We start from the raw sequence: 11,831 nt of genomic DNA on the forward strand, positions 1-11,831 counted from the left end.
GACAGAGAGAGAGAGAGAGAGAGAGAGAGAGAGAGAGAGAGAGAGAGAGAGAGAAGATTGAGCCTTGAGGCAGGGCAAAAGGAGTTGGTAAGAGTTCAGTTGGAACATGGAAGGCCCAAAATGCACGTATTATTGGGATGTTGGCTGGGAGGTAGCTAGATTAGTTTAGGGGATTATAAGGCACACTGACAGCGTATTGAGGTGAAGCTTGAAAATAAATCTTAGTACCTGTGTCACTATTGGGGAACAGAGAAATACAGCTGCCTTATTAATTTATTGTATAGTTATATTAAAATGATCATTCACTATAAGCTTTCTCATTGAAAGACACACCAAGTTGGAATCTGTGCATATAGTGCCCAAGTAGACGTCTGATACAAACATTTAGTTGCCACCTTGGCACCAGTCTCTGCACGAAGTCTATGACTTTCATCCTAAACCGTTACTTCATTTGTTTCAAATTTTACATACTAATCTTGTACCAAGTCAGAACAACCAAACCTCCTATGATTTTTTCTTTGACACAAGTTGCAATAAAACCAGTATTTTTTTCAAGCAAGAATGTAAGGTTATTTTAGTATGATAAAAGTATGACTTGGACTGTATTCCATGTTTATTGGCAGACACATGTGATAGAATCCAGTGTTTCAAAGGAACAAAATGTGAAAAAGAGATGTTAGTCCTCTTCCACTAACAATGATGCAATTCAGGAGGTTCATTTATCTCCTAAATTTCATCTAACTTAGTTGCTTAGAACAATAACTGAGTAGAATAACCATAGATTCTCTATTCTGATATACATAGCTCCTTTAAATCTTGCCTTACCAGAACCTCCCCCTTTCTTGGGCATAAAGATACCCTAGAGGTAGCCAGAGGAGTGCAGATAAATTCTGTATTGTTTGTTCTTGGCTCTGGGTGTAGAAACCAAGCCCACAGCCATTTCAAGCCAAACAATAACCAGTAATATTCATAATAAGAGATTTCAAATGCAGATCCATTTCTTCCATAGGAACCAGCAAGATTTAAAAACATTTAATCATGATAATATTCTTACTCTTTTTTTTTTAAGATGCAAAAAGTATTGAAAAAGTCATGTTCTTCTAAATGAAATTTCTGGAATAGAATCCATGTTTCTTTGTCTTTGTTTTTACTTCTTTTTTGGTGTCTTTATGACCTTGTATTTCCTCTTTGTTGGGCTGGCCTTGAACTTGTGACATTGGGATTATAGGTATGTGTCAATATATCCTTTGAATCTTTTTCTCTCTCCTTTTCCCATTTTCTGTGATGCCTGGATTAATCCAATGCCTTGAGCATGACAGCAAGTACTCCACTGCTGAGCCACATCCTCAGCCCCCTGACTCCTTAACTATTATTTCTGAAAGTCATTCAAGCAACCATAGGTTTTGTTTTATAGCTTATATTTATACCTATAATTTTATTTTCACCTTATGACAACCTGTGAGTATAAAGTTTGTTTCTTTTTGTTCACATTTAAGGTTCAGAGAAGTCATGGACCTTTACATCTAACAAAAGGTACACCCAAGGTCCAAGCTAACTTCTTGGGGTACCCAGACTTCAACTCCAAAGCTGTGGTTTCAGTACTAATTATTCAGCTGCCTGATGTGGAACAAATACATCCTAGACAAAAGACCCTTTCCAGTGTTCAACCTTCTCGATAACGATGGCTGGTTACCCATCCAGCATGGCTCCCAGGGGGAAAGAACATGAATAAAACAAGGCTTGGGAGAGCGAGCCCCGACAAGTGAGGGGAATGATCCCACAGTGCAATAACCCAACCCCTACATCCTTCATACTGGGTCAGAAGGTCCAATTACAGTTCTCTTCTAGTTCTTTTTATGATTGACAGCAGCCAGAGGCAAAATTATTTTGGTGTCTATTAATCTTGTCTCTAATTTCCCCTTTGCCCCCAAACACAAGAGCATCATGGTGGTCCAGAGTAAGAAAGATTCTCAATCCATAGTTAAAATGTCCCATAAGAGTATCAAGTAGACTCAACCCTCAGCCTTCCTCACAAGGCCATTACCTGTAGCTCTGTTTGGAAGAAAAACTTCTGTGGGCATTGTGTGCAGTCATAGATCTTGTCTTCTTGTCCATGGGCAGAGAATATATGCTGTTGCAACTTGTTAGCTTGAACAAACACTGAAATAACAAAGAGATGGGAGCTTGGGTTACTGAGTTCCGCTATATCCTGTGCTGATGATTCTGCACACACAGACAACAGGGTGAAGGGCACACCTCCAGGCATGCCTGGCTCCTGACACCTGAGGAGAGTAAGAGTCATAGCTGCTCAGGGTTGGCTCTCTGGCTTCCGTTAAGATGCACTCTACCCAGCACCTAGCTCAGCCCAAAGAGTAATGGTTCTCAGAGTCCCTGCTCCTTGTAAATCTTTGCAAATAAAAGCTGTGTGTCAAATGCACAGCTCTGTCTCATAAGAAATGACTCCTACTTCACAGCAACCCACAGGTTAAGAAATCATGACTGCTCAATCCCTGTTTATTGTATTTGCCTAAAGTTATAGCTAGCAAACAGTTCTCTATTTAAATGTGTTAATGCTAAAAATGATATCCCACAGCTACTCTGGGGCACTGTCTATAAATGTGCAACAGAACGGCAGGTAAATTCTCTTTGGATACTTTAAGATCAACTCGGCCTACACATGGAATGCAAGGGTTTCAATAATATAAACATGTTCAATTTTAATGACTACAAAACAAGGCCCTAAGACTGTGTAACAGTTTACCTAGGAGACATACTATTAATAATTAAATTGTATATGCCAGAGGCGCTGTTTGGGCTGGCAGAGCTGACTTCTGACGGATGCTTGGTGCACTGTGACCTAAAAAAGTTTGCATCTACAATATTAATCTGTATAGGCAGGGAGAGGATTTATTAAAGATGCTGGCATTTGACTTTGACTCCACTCTGATCATTAAAATTATTCTAATTGCCAGCCAACCTAACATCATATTACAGTATTGTTCTTGTGAGTCATACATTTTAATAACATTTCTCATTACCTTAAAGAAACCTCTCAGCTTTTCTTTCCCCGACATGCTTTACATTGGAAGGTTTTATTTTTCCTAATTGTTATTTCCAAATGACTTCAAGATACAATCAAACAATTTACATCTGTTTGTACAGAGATCCAGGCTGTTCCTGATGTGGCTATGTTTCCTTACTAGCTCAACAAAAAGAAATGGGATTTTATCCAGGTTTGCAACTTATGTCCATATAACATCCTATATTTTATGGGGCTCTGGCTACAACACGAAAGAACTATTTTATTGTAAGATTTAATTGTGGAGACCTTTGGCCTACTCTTCTTTTAAACAGACTTACCAGGTACCTAGACAGAGGACCTTGACTCTTGACTCTGTGCATCTTAAATACATGGTAAGAGCCTAACAATAGCTTTAATAAAAGAAAAGTTTGGAAGAGTAAACAAACTCAACAGAGAGAAACAGCAGATGGGACGAGTCCGTGAAGGCCAGTGTTAACGATATAGCCATCCACATACTGAGAGTGTTACTAGTGGGAGCTACGAGGGCCTGTGGCCCATGTTCCCATTTTTATTATAGAACACAAATCTACAGGCTGAATTCAGTGAAGGTAACTAATTAATCTGCAGACAGAGAAATTTCCTTTGAGGTCAAGATATCTACACATTCCTTCTTTCCATTGACGTGCTTGGCCACCACATGCCAGACACAGGCGAGATGACCACTGAGGATCTTAGGGTGACAGCAGAAAATGTGTGAACATATTTCAGCTCTCATGGGCTTTGAGGAATAAATTTTAAAGTGTATGTATGTCTCTGCCTCTCTCTGTCTCTGTCTTTCTCTCTCTGTGTTAATGTTTCTGTGAATATGTGTGTGTGGTTAACCCTGACAACTGTACCACTGTAACATCTGATACAAATTTTCTAGGATCATACATTTCTATCAACTTTTAAAATCCAGTCTCACAAAAAATAAACATCTCTAATCTGTATACTATTTCAAAGAAGCATTTTATTTACACACACACACACACACACACACACACACACACACACACACATCTTTATAAAGAAGTTATAAAATTATCCAGGTTGAGGTCACATATGTCGGGGCACTGGGACCACATATTTTAATTGAATATCGAGTGACTCAAAAGCAGCCAGACTTTGGTAACCTTTTAACATCCAGAGGAAGAGGAGTGAACCCAAAGTGGATGTCGTTTTTCCGGGTAGGAAAGTGTAAACTTAGGCAAGAACTCGAAATGCCATTCGTTCATCCTGACAGTTAACCTTCCCGCCCGGCTCAGTCTCTAAAGCAGACTGCAATCAATAATGCTAATCAGCAGAAATCAAACATCTTCCCTCAAATTGAACAGCAGTCGTTGCTGTAAAAGGCCAGGCAGTGGGAAGTACGCTTGGAGGAAGGACACAGTGGGGTCAGTGCACACACAGCTGAGATTTTGCTTGAAGAAGCTCCTTACCTGTGAAACAGACGGGGCATTTGAAGGTACCACCCATCCCTTCGAAGCTGTGCTCTATCAGGTGACACTGAAGTTTGGCAGGGGAGTCAAAGGTCTGGCTGCAGAGTTTGCACTCATGGTTCAGCCCTTCATCTGTTGAGGGAAGCACATTGACAGAAGAGGTCAAATCTACCGTCTTTGTGATAGAGCCAGGATACCTCTCATTGCAAGCTCTTGCTATAGCCAAATATAGATACAGACTCATGTGTAGCCACAACACCCTGTAATGCCTGCTCCGTAGACGTGTAACGTAGTGATTTCTTACATTATTATGGAGTTTATAGAAATTTACGAAAAAATTAAAATTTAAAAGCCAAAAGTCAGAAATCAGATTTTACTTTGAGGCTTTTAGTGTGTCGATGCCAAGGTTTCTGTTTTAATGATCATGATTTTATGAGCTCTATGTTTCCAAAGACCTAAAATAAAGAACCAATAGGAGAGTGGAATGGCTTCTTCCTCAGTGCTTCTCTGGTTGCCTGGAAGACTGTAGATAGAGGCTTCCATCCCTGACCCCAGGATCTCCGAGGCGCGCTTCTGAACCACACCTTCTCGTGGCAGCCTGCTCTGGCGAGTCTGGAGCAGAACGCTTCACTTTGTGGGTGTTCTTCCCTCTGCTTCTCAGTCTTAGCCCATCACATCCAACCCTAGGTCACTGTTCACTTAGCTTTGCTTGACAGGTCTAATTTTGTCCCTGGCTTCTCTCCACCTGTCTGTCTCATTTCCACTTTTCTGAGATCCGGCTCACTTTTGACAAGTTTTAGATCATTAGACTTCAGAAGTTGGTAGAAGAACAATTCTGATTGGCTGACAATTGCTGTAGTGAGAGTTCCCAGTCCAGCGAGGGCTCACTGCCTTCACTAAAACTAGCACAGCCTGGCGAACGCTCCAGCTTCCTGTGCTTCCCGAACTGTTCTCCATGTCTGCAAATGTGAATCCATGCAACCTCGCAACAACGCATGAGAAATGCCATTCCTATGCCCACTTGACAGATGAGAAAGGCATGATCCAGTGAATGTAGAGCTTTTCTCTGAGTCAGAGAGGCTAACAATGAAAGGAGTCAGAACTTAGACATCGGCAGTTTTGTCTGTGGGTTCATGAACTTATAGACAAGCTATGCCACACACCTGCTATCCCCAAGATGACTTGTTAGGAAGAGCAAGGGTCAGAGGCTATACTCTGACCTTCCCATTATTATGCAATATGTCTACCTTCTATCTGTAAAAGTTAGAGATGTTCATAAGAGGTAGACATGCTAGGACCAAGAGCAGGAGATATATTTACACTCAAGGAACAGCAAATTTAAACTAAAATACTGAAAACAAAGGCATTTCCCTCCACTCAAAGGCAAATTTCCGAGTAGGTGCCTCACTAGTTGAGCTCTGACAGTACGAAGGTCCAATTACAAAGGGAATTATTATTAGCTAACTAGGAGTGAAATCATGCTATTTGTATTCCTAATCTTTCCTCTCACACAAGTGTGAGTCTTCAGAAGCAGAGGACAAGAATTTGTACAAGGAGAACTCAAAGCACTAATTAAGCCCCCAGTACAGTCTACATTTCACAGGAGATAAAAACCCACTCTGTATTTGGGTGGCACAGCAAACTCCTTGATTATAATTATGTAAGAAGAAGTTTAATTGTGCCTACTGACATGACAAGGGGTTATACAAAAAGCTTTAGGGATTAAGTAAGATCAATTGTTCTTTTTTTAATCCTTTCTTTTCTTTTAAATCTTAAAGTCACCAAAAATTTCCTAGATTTCAGTCATTAAGAGATATAAAGAACACTATTTATTGCAGAGAACTGAATCAAATATAACCAGAAGTATTTGCCAAGTTTTAAGATTTCTTGAATACTGTATAACGATATGTTGAAGAGTAAGAGGATATTTAAGTTTTAATGTTACAACACCAATTAAAAATTACGTCTACTTTTTCACATTGTGACCAATAAGTACATTCAAGAAAAATAGCAATTAATAATTTTCTTCCTTCCCATTTCTTTTTGTCCATGAGAGCCAAGGAGTAGGCTTGTATGTGAGCCTGGGTTCCTTGACAATCAGCCTGTTAAGTTAGGTGACCAGTCTTGCTGCAGTCTTTCATTGAGAACAGAGGCTGACTGTATGTGGACATAAAGGGAATTCTGCAAGGGAAGATCCCCCTTTTGACTACTCATGCTTTGTATGTAAAATTAACAAAACAAAAGATGTGTCTGAGTGCAAGAAACATGCCCTCACCCATTTTCTCTTTTTTCTAGCCCAGAGTAAAGCAGTCTCCCCAAAGCTAAATAATTTAAATTTAGTCAAATGAAACAAGAATGGCGACAGTCAGTCGTGCAGTGACTTATGTGTTCTAGCACAGACTTATTCTTCACAGATTCTACCCTTTGTTTGCGGACTGATTAAGTAATACCCATGACAGCAATCATAGCAAGCATTCTTGAGAGCTATTTTTACAGTTTTAAAGCACATTACACTATTGAAAAAATATTGCAAGTTCAATTTCCTATTTGTAGGTTAAACAGTGAGGTTTTTTCCCCCCCAATAAATGGATCTCCAAGTTATTTGACTAGGAGAAAAATATATCAATTACTCCTCAGCCACCTCACCCAGAATCGATGTTCTAGTAGACTGTAAGACTCCTCACCTGTGCCGGGCGTGGTGGTGCACACTGTTAATCCCAGCACTTGGGAGGCAGAGGCAGGCGGATTTCTGAGTTCGAGGAGAGTCTGGTCTACAGAGTGAGTTCTATGACAGCCAGGGCTACACAGAGAAACCCTGTCTCAAAAACAAAACAAAACAAAAAAACAAAACAAACAAAAACCCAAAACAAACAAATAAAAGACTCCTCACCTGTCCCTTTGTTCTCGCCCTTCATCACAGTCCCCCCGCCCCCCCCCCCCCCCCACACACACACTGTGGTCCTCACTGTGGATCATCATCACAGGGCTGGCTCTAGGGCAAGCAGCTCTAGGGCATCAACACAGGGCTGGCTCTAGGGCAAGCAGGTAGGGGCTGCATTAGATACGTTTCTCATTTGTCACGTGACCTGCAGACAGCTCCAGTGATAATCATGGTTTAAAGGGGCACAGTGGATACTTGAGAAACTAAGACAGCTAGGGTCTGTGAAGCTTGCTACTCTGGCTGATTCCATTTGGGGGAATCAGGAAGTAGAGGCTCTGGCTGGGGCTGAGCTGGTGGTGGTGACCCACCTCCTCAGTGACCCGTTGCTCATAGTTAGGTTCTCTGTCCTAAAGTCCCCACAATTTCTCCAAATCTGGATCACCAGCTGAGAAGCAATAATCCAAACCCAAGAGCCTAGGAAGTCAAGACAGGGACCCAAACAACTATGTCTACTGCTGGCTAAACACTTTCTTTCTTTACTAAGAAGGGGAGACAGAAATTTGAGAATTGCAAAAGCAGCTTCATTCAGAGACCCTGCTGTATTTGCCCTCATGAGTTCTGGTTTCAGCTATGTGGTTACCAGCTCAATCTCACTGTTAAAGAGCTGAAAACCTATAGTGGAGAGGAGTATATCTGCATTAAAGGCCATTTCCTTGCAAAAAGCTGTTCCTTCCAGCAGCTGATGCTCATGAGGTGATACTAGCAACACCTCCAATTTCAATTTCAAGTGGGATGTGCCCTGAAGCCAGAACTTGCACCTTGCTTCCTCCCCCTTAAAGGTGCCAAAGAGCTTAAAAATTCAATCAAAATCACCATTTCTTCTCTCTGGAAAGGTAGCAGCTGACAGTAATTGGATAATACAGTCTGACTCATTTATTAAAAAGAGATTCAGAGTCAATTGACTTAATAACCATTACAATATTTCATTAAGGCTATAATAGGCTAGCACAGCCCTATTTTTTTATGAAGAGTTATAGGTGGGATCTTTGGATGAAACTTCTAGACACTCCCATCCATGTTTTCTGCTTATCTATAGTCTCCAGATTTTCTACAATACTTGTAGTTTATCTCTGTATGTTACTCTGAAGGAGGAAGGGAAGGAGGGTGATAGGGGAGGGAGAGGGAGAAGTGGCCTTTCTGTGTCCTATCAATAAAGATCGATTACAACATTGGACTTTTCACAGCTAAAAGGTTGATAGAAAATGAGCAAAATGATGGCATCTAAAAAAAAATACAAGTGTTGCACATTATGACTGGAAGATATTCTAGTCTAAAAACCATGACAGCATAAATCAGTGCTAGGAAAGGGAAAATAAGACCACAGAATGCAAATTAGTCAGCCAAAGAAGAAGGCTCAGCCTCAGCCTGGCTCACTTCACAGGGCCCAGAGCTTCCCCAAAGCTTGCACTGTGGCAGTTGTGTGGGTACCCAGTGACATGGGTAAAATGTCAGAGTGGCCTTCTCCTTACTGAGCACATACTAGAGGCTGATGCTGGCTACCTAGTGCAAGGTAGTACCAAGGATGCTTAAGCATAATTGAGAAATAATGTCACATGTATAGAAGTCAGAGCTAAAACAATTATTTTCATTTGCTAATCTTTGTGTAAACTGGAACATAAATGTAAACAAGAATCAAGTCTACAAAAGAGTCTCATACTCATGTCAATATTTATTCCCACATTAAACGTTCTGAGGAAGGAGTCTGCATATGCAATTGCTATGCTACCTCATTGCCTGAGGGAGAAACAGGAGGAATTATAGTGAACTTTCTGCTCCAAGAAAACACTCCATTCTCAACCAGAGCCAGCTCAAAAGCAAGTGGTTCTTCCTCTCCAAAGTCTATCCTGGACCCACGTGACTGTTAATCAGTTGTGCCACAGCAAAGACTTAACAGTCAACAAGCACACCTTGGCTGCTCAAGCACACCTCAAGTTATAGGTTCCAACATGGCCACTGTGAGTCTAACGCAGGACTCTGACATTTTAGAATGAGCTTTATACAATGGCAGCCTCCTCAGCAGCCTACAGACCATGTGCTCCAGTTTATACCCCCTTTCCTCCAATAAATAACCCAAAATCTAAAGCCATTGCAAGCAAATGTTCAGTGGCTGCATTACATGCCGCTGGTTTCTTAGAAACCTCTGGGGACCTGGTTTACCTACCTCACCAACACCAGGACTATTGCTGAGGACCAATTTTTAAGGGTTTATAAGGAGAACTCTTCTATTTATCCTTGACCCTGGCTGGAAGGATTCTTCTCACATTCTTCTACTACAGAAATCTATAGGCTAAAATCACCCCCCCAACCCCCATTATCACATGACAGGGGCTATCCTTGAAAAGCTCTGACCTGACAGGAAGTGAACTCAGCCCTCAGAATCCAAGCAGAGAAACCAGACGCCCCGAAGTTGTAATTTGTGTCCCCAGTTCAAATGTGCGCACCACTCTATGCTTACACACATTATTTTTTAAAATCTGAGAAAACCATGCCCTAGACCAATTCCCAACACCCGCTGTCGCCCCACCATGCTTCGCCTTGCTGCTTCCCTGAGTTAATTTCCAAGCACACATTTATAAGCCAGGGGTCTGAGGACTAACAAAGCAAAGGCATACATGACAAACCCAGCCCTCGGCTACACTGGCTCACCCTGGAAATCAGGGCTAGAAAAATAGGCAGCCTGAACTGCAATTTGCCACGCACACAGCCATCCCATTCTTTCTCGGGTCCCTGGCACTCTGGCCACAATAATTTGTTGAATTACACATTACACATATTTCACAACTGTAACATAAACACACCAAGGTGCTAATTTGGCAGTGGAGAATACGGCCTAGGCTTTCAAGTCCACTGGTAGATTAGTCATTAAGCCCCTGAAGTAAGGCAGAATAGGAGAGAACTGAACAGCATATGAGTGTTTCTTTTTCCTTCACACCAGTTAGGAAGTTCTGGCCTTATTTATTCTGTGGAACAATTTAAGATGAAAATGAATATTGCCTGACCGGTACTTTCAGAACGCTTTCTCACTGGCAATATGGTGAGATTTGCCTCTGTCAGTATTCCCAAGCCATTGAGAAAGGGCATGAAGTATTAAGGACAGGACTTCTGAAAATACATAAAGGAAAGAGCCTGGAGAATCCGAGCAACCAAACACCAGTGGCTTCTATGCACAAAGTACCTAAGCCACGGGCATCTCAAGGAGAGCTGAACACTATGTATCCCTTATGTCTAAGTCACACCATACTGCAAGGAGACTTGCAAGGTGCAAGCGTCTGTGGGACTCATGCCTGAGGATTTTATTTGTTTGTTTGTTTGTTTGCCAATAGTCTAAACATTGCAATGCTTTTGGACTTTTTAAGCAAAGCCACTGGTTCTGTCACTGTTGTTTCCTGTCTTGAACTTCTCATTATCAGCAGGATGGGAGCAGGAAATGATTCAACAGGGGTAGACTGCACAGTACCCAGCAGAATTCGAGAGCCCAGAGGCTGCCCAGGGACCCATAAACATCAGCAGCTTGGAAACTCGCAGGGGGTCCAGGTGGATGGGGCAGGGAAGGCAGGAAGGGGGATTTTAGCTGCTCCGAGATGCAATGCTGTCCAATGTCGTGGCTGTTATTACCATTTGTGTGCACGAATTAGAATAGTCTCACGGAGGAAGAAAACATTGGGATGTTGTTTAAACTATAATAAAACAAAACAAAACAAAGAAACACTGAAATGGGAGTTCTGCTCGAAGCTTGCCGCACTCAGCACTTGGCAGTGCTGTTTTGGCAGAAGTGGGGGCCAGGAACAAGCACACCAAGTAAGATCACTTCCCAACCTGACCGATGTCCTGGCCTCGCCAGTGATTTCTTTTCCTCTTTGTGAATTTAAACATGGGCCTCACAGCCAAAGTCTTGGTGCAAACATGGAGTTACAAAAGAGATTTAAAGGGAGAAAACCACTCTTACGTGCTTTGATTAAACAACAAAAGTTATCAGAAAAAGCCCCCAGGAAAACTTTGTAGTGAGCTCCCTCCCCTCCACCCCCACAGAAGCATTCTTAAGCAAGCTAAGAAGAAATCAGGACACACTTCTTATCTGAAACATGGGAGCCTGGAGACAGCTCCTCATCGTGTTTGCTTCAGGAGCAAACCTGAGTTCATTTCCAAGACCCGGGTACAAAGTCAGGCATGAGGGCTGCAGAGAGGACATGGCAGCTAAGAGCCCATACTTGTCTTGCAGAGGGCCTGGGTTCAGTTTCTTGTACCCATATCAGGAGGATTACAACAGTTTGTAATGTGACACTTAAGACCTCAGTGGGCACCTGCACCTGAACTCTTGTAAACACACACACACAGACAGAGACAGAGAGAGAGAGAGAGAGAGAGAGAGAGAGAGAGAGAGAGAGAGAGA

At 41.9% G+C, this 11,831-nt stretch overlaps 1 protein-coding gene across 3 annotated transcripts in view; it reads right to left on the reverse strand.

Annotated features, from left to right (window-relative positions):
• Znf521 (zinc finger protein 521) overlaps positions 1-11,831 on the reverse strand; it is a 284,260-nt gene that overhangs the window by 25,445 nt on the left and 246,984 nt on the right. For all 3 annotated transcript variants that reach the window (XM_029471828.1, XM_021150478.2, XM_021150480.2), the window contains 2 exons: positions 4,501-4,632; positions 2,045-2,160 (listed from right to left, as the gene is read on the reverse strand). In XM_029471828.1, coding sequence (XP_029327688.1) covers positions 2,045-2,160; positions 4,501-4,632 — 248 coding nt within the window. The remainder of the gene's footprint in view (positions 1-2,044; positions 2,161-4,500; positions 4,633-11,831) is intronic.

This window comes from Mus caroli, chromosome 18 (genome assembly GCF_900094665.2).
Source record: "Mus caroli chromosome 18, CAROLI_EIJ_v1.1, whole genome shotgun sequence".
In the NCBI taxonomy this organism is placed as follows: Eukaryota; Metazoa; Chordata; class Mammalia; order Rodentia; family Muridae; genus Mus; species Mus caroli.